The sequence below is a fragment of the Talpa europaea genome (genome assembly GCF_964194135.1).
Source record: "Talpa europaea genome assembly, chromosome: 1".
In the NCBI taxonomy this organism is placed as follows: Eukaryota; Metazoa; Chordata; class Mammalia; order Eulipotyphla; family Talpidae; genus Talpa; species Talpa europaea.
The window spans coordinates 105,181,466-105,199,108 of record NC_140073.1 but is presented as its reverse complement, the minus strand read 5'-3'; the positions used below and the strand labels follow the sequence as shown (position 1 = coordinate 105,199,108).

The 17,643-nt window shown below is 35.3% G+C and overlaps 1 protein-coding gene across 1 annotated transcript in view; it reads left to right on the top strand.

Annotated features, from left to right (window-relative positions):
- Positions 1-17,643, top strand: part of TTC21B (tetratricopeptide repeat domain 21B) — a gene marked incomplete at both ends in the record, with an annotated part of 62,693 nt that overhangs the window by 30,911 nt on the left and 14,139 nt on the right. Inside the window, 8 exons of the mRNA XM_084229831.1 lie at positions 108-218; positions 966-1,104; positions 2,092-2,198; positions 4,317-4,505; positions 5,897-6,007; positions 7,561-7,642; positions 15,954-16,104; positions 16,353-16,514. Of these exons, the coding sequence (XP_084085957.1) occupies positions 108-218; positions 966-1,104; positions 2,092-2,198; positions 4,317-4,505; positions 5,897-6,007; positions 7,561-7,642; positions 15,954-16,104; positions 16,353-16,514 (1,052 nt within the window). The remainder of the gene's footprint in view (positions 1-107; positions 219-965; positions 1,105-2,091; positions 2,199-4,316; positions 4,506-5,896; positions 6,008-7,560; positions 7,643-15,953; positions 16,105-16,352; positions 16,515-17,643) is intronic.

Below are 17,643 nucleotides of genomic sequence, written 5' to 3'. Positions count from 1 at the left end.
ATAGGTGCTTTATTAGTCTCATTAAATATTCCAAATGAAGAATTATAGAAATGTTGCCATTTACTGGAATCCAATAGTACTTGTATTTTTGCATCTGCCAACATTAGCCTGAAGAAGCCATAGTAGCATATGAGCAAGCTTTAAATCAGAACCCAAAGGATGGAACATTGGCTACCAAAATTGGGAAAGCACTTGTCAAAACTCACAACTATTCAAAGGTGAGTATATTACACTCTGAAAACCATCTATTGCATCAATTTTTTCAAATCCCACTCAATGAGAGGTCTTCAGCAAGCATTTTTTTGTATCTTAGTGGTTGTAAACACCATAACTTCAAATTTGAACTCACAAACTAGAATTTGTGTTAAATGCTTTCTCAGTGTCTCATACGTTTCTGCTGCATTTTGCAAAAATTGTTTGGACTGTCAAGTTTACTTCAGGCTTCATCTTTTGCCTGAATTAGCACTACTAAATCAGTTATGATAAACTTGATATTGTTACATCTCTTTTATTATGACCTAGTGCAAAGACAGAGCATAAAAGATATTCATTTTGTTGATAGTAAGTCATATGCCCTCAGATTTTTTTTCTTTTTTTCAGTAGGGATAATGGATTTTATATATTGTTATATACTCCAGACCTATTCCTGATAACTATTGATCATATATACAGTAGCTTGCAGAGTATTTGCTTTCAATAAATTTCACTGGCCTCTGGAATAAAACCAGTAAAAAAATTTTATCAAGCACTTTTCTTTAATTATCATAAGAAATGCTAGATGCCTTGTGTGATATTTTGCTTTTCTAAGAAAAATGGCATACTTTTCTGACAGTGCAGGTATTTGCATAATCTTCTCTTAGGTTATTTCCAATTATGTATATGATTCAAGTCTGTAATATGTAAAATATCTGTGCTTGAAAGCCATTTCAATGTCTTTTTTACTAACTGAAATGGATTTTGTTTAGGCGATCACTTATTATGAAGCGGCTCTGAAAAGTGGACAACAAAATTATCTTTGCTATGACCTGGCTGAGCTTTTGTTAAAATTGAAATGGTATGACAAAGCTGAAAAAGTTCTTCAACATGCTCTAGCTCATGACCCTGGTATGCAAGTCTTTATGATTTGAAAGAAGTACCTGATATACCCAATCTATTTTAGTTTTATATTGTATATGTGTGTATATATATTCTCAATATTCCATATGTGATAATAGTTCATTCATTTATCAGAATGTCACTACCAATTTTTGTGTTTTAATGTATAATATACATAAGTAAATATATAAGTGTAATGTGCATAATTTTCCTTTTTCAAATATATTGTTTTTACTATTCTGTGCAGTTTTTTCCCACATATAATATGTGCAAAATATAGTTTGATGTCAGGACATTAACATCATTCTTCCTACTGGCATCATAATATTCCTTAACTCCATTAGTTATTAACATTTCACCAACTATTGGACATTTAATGTTTTCCATTTTTTTGATATTATAAACCATGCTATAATGAATGTACTTGTATTTCATTCACTGGTAGACATTTATTTATTTTTTTATTATTCTGTTTTATTAAGGCAACATTGATTTACAGTGCTGTGTATGGCTTAGTGGTATAGGATCACACCCTGCTAGTGTGTGTTACCACACCACATCCACTGCCAAAGAACCAATAGTCCTCCCCCATAGTGCATTGGACCCCCTTCACACTCTGCTTTCCCTCCTCCCGCTCCCTCTCTATCTTGTTTTTCAATAACTTTAATAAACAGAAATTTGTGTACATTTAAGAAAGAAAATGGAAATTCTTATGTTGTTGCATTGTTATCTTTTCATATATGTCTAAGCAAAACCTCTGATTGTTATCCAGTTATTTAATTTCTTCTAGCCGTTTTTTATCCTTAATCTTTTTTTTATTTGATCACTCTTCAGTTAATTGATGGAGAAATTTTAACTGTATTCACCACTTTTCAAAATCACTCTTTCTAAAGGCCAGTTTTAGAACTTGTACAAAATTGTAAACATTTATGTAATTGTAAACATTCATTTATGTAAAATGAATATACTTTCAGAATGTGTTCTGTTCTTTCATAGTAAATGAACTGTCATCTCTAATGGAGGATGGACGTTCTCAAGTTCTTCTAGCAAAAATTTATAGTAAAATGGAAAGACCTAGTGATGCAATCACTTCATTACAACAGGTAAATGCAGTTCTTTGTGAGTGTGCTGGTGGGGTGCAGAGGTGATATGCCACATGTAAAGAGAAAGCTAATTTCTTTTGACTCACCTGTCACAGAAAATAATGCCTCTAGGATATACAAATTCAGATTTACTGTTGTAAATTCTATCTTTCCAGCCATTTTTTTCTCCTAATTCCTAAACAAGCAATTGTATCCTACACCATTTTTCCTTCCCATGCATTTCTCCATATCTTCTCCATTCCATCTCCTTTCTTTCTTCCAAACTCAAAAGTGTATATCTACCAGTCGTTCTTCTTCAAATCTCACCTGATCTCCCAGACTGGGTTAGGTGTCCTCCCAGTCATCTACTCCCATGGTAACTGGTGTTTCCAGCCCTAGAACACTACACAATTTGCTGTTATCTATTTTTAAGTTAAAATTAGAATGTCTGTGATTGTAGGCATAGTTCGGTTTTGTGACCCCACTAAATGCTAGGCTCATAGTAGGTCATATTAGCTTTACTATGCTATGTGATAAATTACCACAGATTTACTCCATGAAAATAAAACACATTTATTTTCTTACAATTTGTGATCAGGAGTCAAGCATATTTTAGCTGAACCCTTAAAAATGGGCTTAGAGAAATTGAGCTTTCTTTTATGAAATGTCATTTTGCTCAAAAAATCCCCCGATTATTTATCTTTAGGAAAATGACAAAGCATAACATGAAAATCTGACTCATGTTTATTTCTTTAGGAAGCAAAGCTGATGACTTTGTAGGGATTTAGTTGATGCAGAAAATAAAATTCAAGTTATCTAGAAAATGAATTATATGTCTTTTAGACCTAGCATGACCATGTAATTTATCATTCAAGCCAGGATGCTTAAGAGGGAAAGAAAGCAGTATTAATTTAGCTGACTTGACAGGTATAAACTGGTTATGCCAGATGGTGGAATAGTCATTCTATTTAAACTAATTATTTAGAGTTTTTTGACCATGAGAGAATGTGTGTATGTATGTATGCATGCAAAACCATGCGCACAAATACATGCATATACATGTACACACAAATGTACAAAAACACATTGATATAACCAAAATAAAGATTTTATCAAATTATGTTAACCTTTCTCAAATGCTATGTGCACTAATATTTCTAACTTTTTTCTATCATTTCCAAGGTAATGCTTATTATGATGCCCTAAATATGACCCATGGTTTCAAAAAAACCCTCAACTTTAGATCATCTTCATCAAATACCAATTGTCAACCAACATTTTGACAGGCGTCCCCAGAAGGGCTCCCTGTATGTAGCATAATGTGTGGCAGATGGTGGCCATTTACTTTTTGTTAAGTGAATGCATGAATGCATTAGTGAATGATTATCTCAAGCTCAAAGTTAAGTTTTATTATGAAAGCCTAAAGGATAGTTCTCTGTCACTTATTAAGGGAAGGTCTCAGTGTTTCAGAAACTAGACATGTGGTTAGAAAGACTCATTCAATTTTACCAACTACCATACATTCTACCCTGAGGAACTCCCCTAGGATCATATGTAAACACCATCAATTTTCTAACCATTTTCCATTCACTGGACATCTCAGTTGCTTCCAAATTATTTTTTTTTTTTATTGATGTTGTTTCCTTTTTCCCTCTTAAGTTGTGTCCCTAATATTCAGTTAACATGTTTTGCTTGGGTGCCCCCCAGAAGGATTGGGTTTATTTATAATCCATCAGCAATATATGGATATACTTATTGCCTGAAACCTAATAATATTTATTTAATAATTTTTAAATGCCACTTTATTTAGCCTAATAAACTGAAATTTTTCATTTATTTAAATATAGCATGTTTGCATCTTTTCCAAATGTTTGTTGCATGGTTGCATTTCCTTCTTACTGAGCTTCTTTGTAGGAAAAGACTCACTAATTTTAAATACTTTGGTTGCAAACAAGTACATAATTTAAGGCCTCACTTAAGACATTTTCTTAGGATCAGGCTTTGTTAGACCAATGATGAATAATGCTTAAATAAATCTTCTGTGAAACTATGCTATGTGTGAAATTATTGAGAATTGTTTAATCACTTTTTTGTTATTTCAGTTCCTTTTTATCTTTGTCTTTTTCATTTTTTTTCTAGGCTCGAGAATTACAAGCTCGGGTACTAAAACGTGTTCAGATGGAACAGCCAGATGCAGTTCCTGCACAGAAACATTTAGCAGCTGAAATTTGTGCAGAGATTGCAAAACATTCTGTTGCTCAGCGAGACTATGAAAAAGCCATTAAGTTTTATAGAGAGGCTCTTGTTCATTGTGAAACAGATAATAAGGTCAGTACTTCTATAAAATGTTAAGCACCTTTTATTCCAGATGGCATCTTATTTCCCCAAATGTAAAATTCTTACCACCTTATTTACAGTCACTTAAACACAAGTTAAAAAACTAATAGTGTTTCTAGAAATCTTTCAAAATATAGGGTACCTTAAGTTAATAATATTAGCCTAAAATTAATACAGAATAAGTAAAATAATGTAAATCTGTAAACTCTTTGTTTTTTAAATATGAATCTTCTTTAGTAATCACTGTAATCACTTTCTCTATCTCAGGTATATGAATATAATGCTAGACATACAGGAGTGAAGGGATTGAATTACCTACAACAGTAGAAGAAATGTGTTAAGATAACATTTATAGAAAAGTTATATGACTAAATATATAATATATATAAATTATATAAATATATAAAATATATAAATGTTTAAATATATAAATTATAAAATTTGTATATATAAATCTATATAAAAATATGTATGTAACCATGGCTGGTTATATAGACTAAAATGTCATTCTCTTAGATATTGATAAGTGGTCAAATTTATTTTTATGTATCTAATAAGTGAATTAAAAAATAAGTGATACAGGGTCTCCCTGGTGGCGCAAGGGGTTAAGACGAAACCTGTGAAGTAATCCGCAGCCTCTGCAGCACAAGTTTGATCCCCGGCTGGCCAGGAAGCTACCCATATGGTGCAGCAGAGCTCTCCTGACTCACCTGCTGCTCCCCTCAGCAGTGTATTTCATCAGTCCTCCTGTTCTGCTCCCCACTCTGTCTCTCGTGAATCCTCTCACCCCTCCCCCAGCTGGCCTGTACCCCAGCTCTTGTATGCATAAATACATAAATCTTAAAAAAAAAATAAGTGATACAGAACAAAAGCAACCATAATTTGAATTAAAAATTTAAGGCCAATAAATTTTAAATTAATACTATCTTTCAGAGGAAGGGCAAAAATAACCTTTATTAAGCCATAACCAAAGAGGTACCTTGATCAGTGGTGTCTAAAGGAATTGGAATCTCGTTTTAAATCTGAAGCTTGTCTACAAGATGATCTGTTTATAGCTTTTTATTGTACAGGTGAGAAAACAGGTTTAGCGAGGTAAAAGAGATTTGGTATCACCAGAGAGAAGTGTAGACTAGAATTGAGTCTACTGATGCATGACTTTCATAATGTTCTGTGTTTGTCTACTTTTCGAGTTACCCCTCATTCCACTTTTGGCCAGTGTAAGAGCAAATAGAGATGTGTGCCTGTAGTGTATGCCTATCATGCTTGGCATTTTTATTGCAGTAACTGTTGGTCAAGTAAGTTTAATCTGTATCCAGATATTTTCCTCCTTCACTTCTTGCTCCTTCCAGTTTTCTGATAAATCTCACCCTTTTCCTCTACAGATAATGTTGGAGCTGGCACGATTATACCTGGCACAAGACGATCCTGACTCCTGCCTGCGGCACTGTGCTCTACTTCTCCAGAGTGACCAGGACAATGAAGCTGCCGCCATGGTTAGTCCCAGAGACTTCAGTGCTATAAAGTCAATTGTGTTTTATTTTTTTTAATTAATTTATTTATACAAGAATTAGGGTACAGGCCAGAGGTGCAGGGGGTGAGAGCATTCACCAGAGACAGAGTGGGAAACATAACAGGCAGACTGACTGAAATACACTGCTGAGGGGAGCAGTGGGCAAGTCAGGAGTGGTCTGCTGCACCATGTGTGCTGCTCCCTGGCCGGCCGGGAATCAAACCAGTGCTGCAGAGGCTGTGGAGAGCTTCACAGCTCTGCGCTCAACTGGCTGCACCACTGGGGAGGCCCCAATTGTGTTTTATATTCCATGTGGATGTTTCAAATTTTACCTAGCAAAACTGATACTAGATGAGAGGTCTGACTCATGTTGACTTTTGAAGGAAATAACATTTTTAACATTAGTTTTATCAATAAAGACCAAGAATTGTTAACATTTTACTTATAAGAATGGTCAATCTGGGTCAGGCCTTTACTTGCCCTTTTAGACATAGTTAATTTTTCTTTATGCCTAAGAGGATGCTTGGTTATGTGGAGTCCATGTGATAAAGCTATAATTTGCTAAAAACTTTTGAGTACTTATTCAGACATGCTGGGCTAATTTAAAAGTTGCTGTGGGAGTTGTGGAGTTACAGAAATAAACTTCAAATATCATTCTCAGATTGTGAATTTTAGTTTTGCTTTTCTTTCTCATTTTTACCTGGCTTGAGGTCTTCATTAGCTTTTCAAACAGCTACATAAATGAGAGTTTTTTGAGGTTCATGTGAAAGTTATTGCTATGTCTAGAAAAGAAATATAAGAAGTCTCTTTTAAAGCATACAATAAGAAAATCTCAATACATTTTGTTCATTTTTAATTCCATTAAAATATTGAGTGGGGCCTATCTGGTGGCGTAAGGGGTTAAGCACCATACTAGGAAGCAATCTGCAGCCTCTGCAGCACAATCCCCTGCTGGCCGGGGAGCAACCCACATGGCGCAGCAGACCTCTCCCTGTCTCAACCACTGCTCCCTCCCCTCAGCAGTGTATTTCAGTCAGTCTGCCTGTTCTGTTTCCCACTGTCTCTGGTGAATCCTCTCACCCCCACCCATCTCTGGCCTGTACCCCAGCTCTTATATGCATAAATAAATAAATCTTAAAAAAATAAAATAAAATAAAATATTGAGTGCTTTGTTTTTTACTTTCACTCTTGTCATTTTAGTCAGATCCAGTGAGGCATCTTTTCTATGATAGCACATAGAGTGTGCAATTTCCTTTAAATTTCTGCTTTCAAAATAACCACTTGAAGCATATTTTTTGCTAAAAATATAGTTTTGTGAACAGAACAATCTGTCTCACAGCCTTGGCTATCTTGTTATACTGATCTCAGTGTTACTTTGCCTAAGGTGTGCTTGAATTTGTACAATTGGCTCCTTTTTATAAAATTCTACCCTCCTAATGTTTTTCCTACATGTTTTCATAGCACTGAATCTTAATAAGAAGAATATGCTTTGTAAAATATATGGCAATTTTTTAGAACCAGCTTTTACCTTTACAGATGATGGCAGATCTCATGTTCAGAAAACAAGATTATGAACAAGCGGTGTTTCATTTACAGCAGCTTTTAGAACGCAAACCAGGTAAATAGCCACTGATCATATTTTTCTAATGCAGTCAACCCCCGTTCTCCTCTATTCAGTTGTTATACTTGGAAAAACCCCAACCCTTGTTGAATTCAACTCTCTGCTTATTCCACACCTGCACTTGAGTAACTAAAATGGTTCCAAGGAAAATACAGCACCTTTAACTGGTCTCATTTTAAATTAGGACCTCAGACTCCAAATGGGCCCTCAGATGCTGCCTGTAATCCTCTTGTATTTCTCTAATGAATTCACTCACTCCAACAACTTTTTTTACTTTCTCCCATCTCCAGGAGCCTCTAATAGCATTTCCCCCTTCCTTGCCCTCAAGTGAAAACCTTGACTCCTACTTCACTGAGAAACTATGGGCAAACTGAAAGAGAATACCTCAGTCCTCCTGTCACCTCCTGCCTACTCCCAAGCCTTTGTCCTTCCCTGGCCAGTGATCCCTTCTGCAGCCAGCTTCTCCCTGTGTTCACTGTGCCAAACGTTTATCTCTAGTCCTAACTCATATACACTGTTGCCTGTTTGCATCCCCATTCACATGTCTAGGAGAATCTCAAACTTAACATGTCTAAGATAGAGTGCTTGATCTTTTCCTTCCCTCCAAATCTTCTCCTTCACTTTTCTTTTCTTTTTTTTTTAGATTCATTTATTTATGCATACAAGAACTGGGGTGTAGGCCAGAGTTGCGGGGTATGAGAGGATTCACCAGAGACAGAGTGGGGAGCAGAACAGGTGGATTGACTGAAATACACTGCTGAAGGGAGCAGTAGGCGAGTCAGGAGAGGTCTGCTACGCCGTGTGGGTTAGCTCCCTGGCCAGGGATCGAACTCATGTTGCACTGGCTGGCGACAGTTTGATAGCACTGTGCCTTTAAACCCTGCGCCACAAGGAAGCCCCTAAAAAGTCCTTTTCTAAGGGTACGTCCATGACTACGAAAGATAGTGTCAAGAGTCATCTTTTAGCTAAACACAGTGCCGTGTTGAGTAAAATCAGAATTCTGATAGTGAAAGGAAGGGACGATAGCTAGGAGGCAGCCAACAGCTTGGGCAGATTACTGCCTTGAAAATATAACTTGCTATTCCTCTTCCTGGAATATGCTTTTCCTAAATATTCTCATGGCAGCTACTTTGTGCTATTCATGTCTTTGTTCTGCTATTGCCTCTTCCTCAGGGTGTCCTTCCCCGGCATCCCGCGTCAATAACACCTCTTATTGCTTGTGATCCTTTTATTATGCTTTTTGTTTGTTTTATATCACCCTTGTAAAAAGGAAAGGAAAAATTGTAAATAGTAAAATATAAGCATCAAGTAGCAGGAACTTTGTTTCCACAGCTATTTCTAGGATTTAGATCAGTGTCTGCCTGAGTTGGTGCCCCATGAATATTAGATGGAAAGAAGAGTGAGAAGAGAAAAGGGGGGGGTGGCAGGGAGGGATGGAGGTGAAGGAAAGGAAAGAGAGGAAGAGGTGAATACCATGTAGTAGGTTACTTATATGTGTTACTAAAAATAATTTGAAATCTCAGAGGACATCCTAGATCTCTCATTCAATTCTTTAAACCCTAATCCCTTCACAAAAGCCACTGGATGGGGCAGCGTGGACAGAGGTAGCTGTACAGACAAAATACCAGATTATTCCACATGTTGTATTTACTAATGTTTTTAGTTTTTGAAAGTTTGGATTTGAGACTACTTTCTATTTATCAATAAAAAACCCCAGTTAGGGCAAAAATTGAAATGAAAAAAATCCTGACTTTTTATGGTGATATCAGTGTTGTAACTTCTTTTTATTATGTCTTAACATTTTCTCCTGACTTTGGACTACCTCAGACCATTTCTTTATTTTCTACCATATATATTATATATATAAAATATAATATAATGCAGTACATAACAATACACTGAGATATTACTTAAAAGAATGCTATTAAGTACTTAAAACATGGCATATCTTTTGCTTATGAATAGTCTGTATAATACCCATTGTTTAAATATGGAAAATGTTAAGGAAGCAAAATGTTTGTAACTTTGTAAGTACTACTTAAAAAGAGTACTGGCATTTGCCCTACCACCTGTCCTCTTATCACTGTGTCAAATAGGATGCCCATCTCCCCACCTCAGGTGCTAAAACCTTACTTTTAATTTCTTGAGACCTAAGTATTTTTCTTTCTATCATTTCCACCTTGTGTTCTCTAACTCTGTTTTGTCCTTTTCTCTGAACTGACACTTAAGGTGATATACACATAATTTTTTCATTCTCTCTCAGGCTGTTCCCATATTTCAACATGTCCCTTTGAGTGTACTGTCCAATCTGGTTACTTAAGTAATAGATACCTTCCTGGTCATTTGGTAAAATCACTCAAATTTTAAAATGTACAAATGATTTCACCCAGTAATTATTGTCTTCTAGTGTTTGCCTATTTTGTAAATTTATATATGTATAAAGAAATACATGTTAGCACTGCAACAAAAGCAGAAGTTTAAAGGAGCTATTCGTAGTATATTCTAGCACGAGAATATCATTCAGCCGTTAAATAGAAAACGCAATTCAGAACATGCTGTAACAGAACCATCTCCATGATATACTGCTAAATCGGAAAAATCAAGTTGCCAAAGAATGTGTTTTTTTAAAAATATATACAATATCTTTCAAAAGTTACACAAGAAACTACATTCTGTAACTTCTTTTTGAGAGGGGAGTTGGATGGTTTCTATTTCACTGTATATATTCTTTTACCTTTTACTATTGGTCTTTAACATTAGCTTAAAATTATAAAAGTAAAATCCATAGCATTGAATAAAATAAAAAAAGTACACACACACACACAAAAAGAAAGAAATAGACACCTTCCCTTGTGAATATTTTTAAGCCAGCAATGGCAATAGTGCCCTCAAATTTAAGACTTATTAAATTAAATTAAATTAATTAAAGAAGCCCTTATTTTTCACATGAGTTTTTATCTCACCATGTTACTTGACATCAGCATATTTTTTCCCAACCACATAAAATTGCCTTAGTAGACTGATTAATTTGGAGTATTTGTAAACAAAGCAAATTATTTATAAATTCAGGATTATCACCTTATAACTCCAGAATACCAAATGACATTCTTTACATGGTCTTTTTCCTTTTGCCATAAGGTACATTGCCCTTCTCTCTGTCTTGCCTCACAGGTAATCTAAAATATACCCACCCCTAACAAAAAGAAAAGAAAGACCACCACCTACATTGTAAGATGCCTTAGGTGATGCTGGGTTGGGTGACAGTCCACCCTGATTTGCCCAGAACTGATAGATTTCCCAGGGTGTAGGACTCAGTGCTGAAAGAAAAAGTCTCAGGCAAACTGGGAGGGGTTAGTCACCCTATCATGAGTCACTTCATCCATACTTATTTATCACTTTTAGCATTTTGCTAAAAATGTTTGTATTTGTCATCTACATAATGGGCAAATTCCTTAATTTGCAGGGATAGAATCACATTCTTATATCCCTAGCCTCAGACACAGTCCAGTACATAGATGGTGCAAAGTAAATGTTAATTGGTTGAAGGGATCATCAAATGTCTTCAAAATACCAAGTCATTTAAAAATGTGAGGTTTTTATAATCTATGTGATATTTTTTTTTTTAGTCTTGTAGTCTATGCTTTACTTTTATTGTTTTTATTTTTTTTAAAGATTTATTTATTTATTTATACAAGATCCGGGGTACAGACCAGATGCATGGGAGGGTGAGAGGATTCACCAGAGACAGAGTGGGGAACAGAACAGGCAGACTGATGAAATACACTGCTGAGGGAAGCAGTGGGCGAGACAGGAGAGGTCTGCTGCACCATGTGGGATTCTCGCTGGCTGGCCGCTCTCAAACCCGCGCTGCCGGGCCTGCGGACAGCTTCACAGTGCGGCGCTCAACCGCCTGCACCACAAGGATGGCCCCTATGCTTTACTTTTAATAGGACTTTGCACATTTACCCACAGAACTATTTTTCAAGAATCATTATCAAACCTATACATCTGAACTAATTTTATACTTGTGCTATTGGTCATCCTCAGTAGCACATCTTGTACTTTTAAGACTGTTTTAGCTTACTTCAAAAATGTACAGTCCCACTTAACCTAGCCAGTTGAAAATTCTCCTTTTAGATCTAATTACTGCTTTTTTGATAGATTACACCTTTTATCTCTCAAAATCTCTAAGTTATCCTGAGTTCTCCCTTTTCCTCACACTAATTGGTTAAAATGTCCCATCAGTTACATCTGCTTAACAGCTATCATATCAAATCTGTCTTCTAGCCCACGGCTCTAATTAAGACCAACTCACCTTTCACCCATATAAATGCAGAATTTCCCAACTAATCTTGCAGTCTCTAAGCTCTTGCTGCTCCAGTCCATCACAGGACTATCATATTAATTCTGAAAATCGAGCCTCCCTAGTGGCACAAGGGGTTAAGATGCAACCTATGAAGCTATCTGCAGTCTCCACAGCACAAGTTCAATCCCCGGCCAGATAGATACCCACATGGCACAACAGACCTCTCCTGACTTGTCCAATGCTCCCCTCAGCTGTGTATTTCAGTCATTCTGCCTGCTCTGTTCCCCACCTTGACTCTGGTGAATCCTTTCACCCCTCACACCTCTGGCCTGTACCCCAGTTCTTGTATGCATAAATAAATAAATCTTTTAAAAAAAATTCTGAAAGTCAACAGCTGTCCCTTTGATTAAAATTTAGGATGGCTCTCCAAGGTAAACTCTAAAATACCATGATTTTGATAATAATGCCATCCAAATTATCTTTCCCTTCATTTTAATATCTAGTTGCATCAACTAATTAGTACTCCCCATATTCTTCTCTGCTCCATATTTGTACATGCCATCTGTCTCCTGGAATGCCCTATCTAGCAAGGTCCTCTCCTAACCTTCATGATGCTCAAAGATTTGATCCTGTGTGGAACCTCTCCTGCTTCCCCAGGCAAAGAAGAATTTTGAGTATTACAATTCCATAGCACGTCATTCCTTTCTTATCACTCTATACTTATTTTGATATATTCTCACTGTCCATTAATGAATATTAACTAAGTTTGTTTTAAGTGGATTCCTTCAGTGTAGAAATTTGCCTTCTGTCAAATTTCAGGGTCTGTCAAAAGACAAGTGAATATCATTTAATCAGTGGTAATTCTAACTTGAATTAGTAATTAATATATTTCAGTGATATTATAAGGAATAATTACTAAAGGAACTGGCCTCCCTATGTTGACTTTTTATAATGTTAGCAATGCCTTTATTTTAATTGGTTTCCATGGCACTACTAAGTATTATAATCCTAATTTAAGAAAGTAAGTATACTCCTAGATTTAGAGAATTTTGTAATTTGCCTGTTTTCATACAACTAGAGGACAAGGTCAGTATTCAAATCCTATTTTTCTTTTTTCTAAATTAATATATAATTAACATGTAGCATTATATTAGTTTCAGGTATTTAGCAGAATGATTTGACATTTGTGTGTATATATACACACACACAGAATAAAATGATCACAGTAAATTCATTTACTATCTTTCACCACACATAGTTCCAATTTATTTCCTTGTCATGAGAACTTTCATCTGTTAGCATCTTTCAAATATGCAATACGGTATTATTAACTATTGTCACCATGCTAGATATTACATCCCCATGACTTATTTATTTTATAACTCAATCCTGCTTTTCTGAAGCCATATTCTTATTATGTTCTACTTTTTAGTGATAACCAAAGGCAGGAAGAACAAAATCTTGAGACCCAAGGTTATTGGTCAAAAAAGGCAAAAGGTCAATCTGGATTATTTTCACATCATATAATAGAGTAGATGCAAAGAACTAAAAAAGATTCTTTTTTAAAATAATTCTTATAGTGGTTAAACATACAAAATATAAATGTTACCATTTTAGTCTTTTTAAGTGTATAGTTCAGTGAATTAATTACATATTCTTTGTTGTGTACCATCACTATTATCCATCTCTAGAATTTTCTCATCATTCCAATAAATTCTGTACACTAACTCCCACCTCCCCCATCCCTGGCTTCCAGCACTTTAACTTTTTGTTCTATGAATTTGACTACTCTAGGTAACTCATATAAGTGGAGTCCTGTAGTAGCTGTCCTTTTGTGTCTGCCCACTTCACTTAGTGTAATTATCTTCAAGGTTCATCCATATTTCAGCATATCAGAGTTTCCTTCCTTTTTAAATAATATTCCATTGTATGTGCATACCACATTTTGTCCATCAATTTGCCCATGATGGACTTGGTTTGTTTCCATCTTTTAGCTATTGTGAGTAATGCTCCTGTGAATACTTATATGCAGAGATTTGTCTGACTCCCTGCTTTCAGTTATTTGGGGTACTTACCCAGAAGTAAAATTGCTAGATCATATGGCATCTTTTCTTTTTTCAGAACGTAGACTTAAAGATAAATTGTTTTAGGGCCTCCCTGTTGGCCTAGGGGTTAAGTCTCAGCCTGGGTTCTATCCCCGGCCAGGGAGCTAATGCACATATGGCGCAGCAGACCTCTCCTTGTCTTGCCCACTGCACCCCTCAGCAGTGTATTTCAGTAAATCCACCTGTTCTGCTCCCCACTCTGTCTCTGGTGAATCCTCTCACTCCCCATACCACTGGCCTACACTCCAGTTCTTCTGCATAAAAATAAATAATAAATAATTCTAAAAAACATAAATTGATTTAAAAAGTGTGTGTGTTTTAATTCTGGGGACTCACTCTATGAAAACGATCAGAATAGCTTATATAATAAGAGTTTTTATAAATCCCTTGGTGAGTATTCTGTGCTAACTGAAACTTGAGAACTCATGCACCTAAAAAATACTATTACAGGGCCTCCCAGGGCTCAAGGGGTTAAGACGCAAACTATGGAGCTATCCTCAGCCACTGCAGCACAAGTTCAATCCCTGGCCAGGGAGCCTCCCACATGGTGCAGCCGACCTCTCCTGACTCTCCCGCTGCTTCCCTCAGCAGTATATTTCAGTCAAATCTTCCTCTTCTGTTCCCTTCTCTGTCTCTGGTGAATCTTCTCACCCCCTGCACCTCTAACCTGTACCCCAGTTCTTTTTTGCATAAATAAATAAATCTTTAAAAAAAATACTATTACAAAAAAGTTAAATATAAGCAAGCCATCAATAAAATACAATATTAATGTAACCATTAAAATCATGTTTTGAAGAACATGTGGTGACATTTGGGAAATGTTCACTGAATAATGTTGAATCAAAATTGAAAGCCCAGGTGTGACTCCAATTATGTATTTGTGTAAGCAAGTAACGAGTTTCTTTGCTTAGTGTTAAATATTTATAGACTGATTTTCACTCATAAATATATGAAAGGAAATTACTAAAAGGTGGTTATATCTAGCTAATGGTAATGAGTGAGATTTTTCTTATTTATATTACTTGTGTCTCATTTATGCATATTTTTGTAAATTATCATTTTTACAAACTTAAAAAATATATGAAATTATCCTCAAAACATATTTTATATGTATGATGATAGCTGTTAGCTATACTTACTGTGGTGATCATTTCATAATATATATTAATATCTAACAATTTATGTTTTACTCTCTGAAACTAATATAATGTAACATTTCAATTGAAAAAAAAAGCCTTAGTATTTTAGTGATGAGAAAGAACTGTAAAGAATTAGGAGTAGAAGGTTTTCTAGGAAATAATACCTAAAATCAAGTAACTAAATCAATTATTTTTCCTTAGTAGAAAATAAAATAGGATTCAAATATTGGGACTAATGTTAAGTTTGTAGTACAGTAAGTTAGTGTCTACACTATAAGTTTCCTAAAGGAAACTCTAAAGTGAAATTTCTAATTGCCCACCCCAAATATTAAAATGTATTGTTTTCACCTCTTCCTGGCTGCAGTAAGTGGGAAAATAGGTCTCCGAGATAGACTTACTCCATGTAATTAAGCTAATCTTCCTGAATTTTGCAGTGAGAGTTTAGATTATCTATGCAGAGACTGTTTCTAGAAGGTTTTTATCTCAGGAACTGTTGAAAAAGCACTTGCAACAAATGTCCATTTTTATAGAGTTACCTGTATACAACCCTTTCTCACTGTGACCAGACCAGTCCAAACTTTATTATTTAGATAATCCATTTACCCATGTAGTCTCTGGACTAAAAATTGCTCAGGTATTTCTTCACTTATATTTAAATTACTCTTTATTTGAAGTAAAGGATACTAAGGAAATAAGGATAACCATCGAAACAAAAGCTATAAAATATTGCCAATAACTGAAATATTATTTGTTTCCAGATAACTATATGACATTATCTCGTTTAATTGATCTTTTAAGAAGATGTGGAAAACTCGAGGATGTTCCAAGATTTTTTTTAATGGCTGAGAAACATAACTCCAGAGCAAAATTTGAGCCAGGATTTCAGTACTGTAAAGGATTACATCTTTGGTAAATCTATTGGCAAATATATCCTACATAATTTTGTTTCTCATTGTGGCTAAAGTAGGATAAGCTCTTCTTTATGTTAAGAAATTCAGTAAGGTTTTCTTTTTATTAAAATATATCTAATGATATCTATATTTTAAAAATATGTTCATAGTTACAAATTACAAACAAAATCATAGTTACAGATTATAAACAAATTAAAATTTGTAGTAACTGATTAAAATAAATGACTTTTTTTTACATATAACAAGGTACACTGGAGAACCGAATGATGCTCTTCGACACTTTAATAAAGCTCGGAAAGATAGTGACTGGGGCCAAAATGCCCTTTATAACATGATAGAAATCTGTTTGAATCCAGATAATGAAACTATTGGAGGTGAAGTATTTGAAAATCTGGATAAAGACCTGGGGTAAGAAGTGTTTGACAAATTCTTTTTTTGGAAACAGTTGTTTGGCATAATAAGCAAGGATATCTTACCAAAAAAATGCTAAATTTTAGGATAACACTAATAATAAAAGGTCAGATGAATAAGACACGATTAGAATAACTGTTCTCTGAAACAAGGATGAAACACTTTTAGGTTTCCTAAATAAGGATAGACATGCTCTGAAGAAGATAGTATAAATTACAGAATTTTATTACTTTAGCCAAAAATTTCCAAACAGTATTAGTTAAGTCTTTAACAAATGGTAGTTGTTTGCCAGCCCCTGTGCTGACTACTTTATATGCATTCTTATTTATTCCCTATAATAATATTGTGAAAGAAGCTCAGAGCTAATGTGTCTAATGTGATTCAGTGGGTGAATGGTGGATGCACGATTGTGGGCTGAGTTCTACCTGGATGCAGAGGCCCTGCTATCAGCCACTGTGGTGCACTGCTAGCAAATGGTTATAAACCTGTGTTTGCTACTTGTCTTCAGAATTGGGCATGGCTTGGTGGGGGTGTGTGAGACATAGATGTGAAAGAAGTGGTCTCTGCCTTCAGGAGCATGTAATTTACTGAGGAGACAAGATGATATCTGAAATCACTCAACTCCAACTAAACAAGTGGTTTAAATGGATATTAAGTGTTGTGCAAAATCATTGAAATCGTTAACAGTACAAAGTGTCAGGGTAACGTGAGAGAAAACTAAAACCTGAGAGGTTTCAATAGCAGATTTTAAGGCTTGGATGATAGAGACCATTGAAAATTTTACAGCAGGGAAATAGCATGTTTTTAATGTTTGTTTTAGGAAGATTCAGGTAACGTATTATTATGTAACTCAAGACTGTCCCCATGGAAATCTTCAGCGAGCAGTTGAAAATGCACAGCTAGAACTCAGCAGGAAGGTCACAAGTAGAGATACAGATTTGGGAGTCAGGTGCTCATGGTAGATAATTGGAACCCCATGAATGGTCTCTTTGTGAGTAAAATGTAATAGAAGTAAAATGGGAGTAAAATTTTAGACATGCTAATGTTTGGAGGGACTGATAGAGAAGTGAAGGTTAGAAAAAGACAATCACTACAGTACAAAGAGAAACGATGTGTTACAGGATCC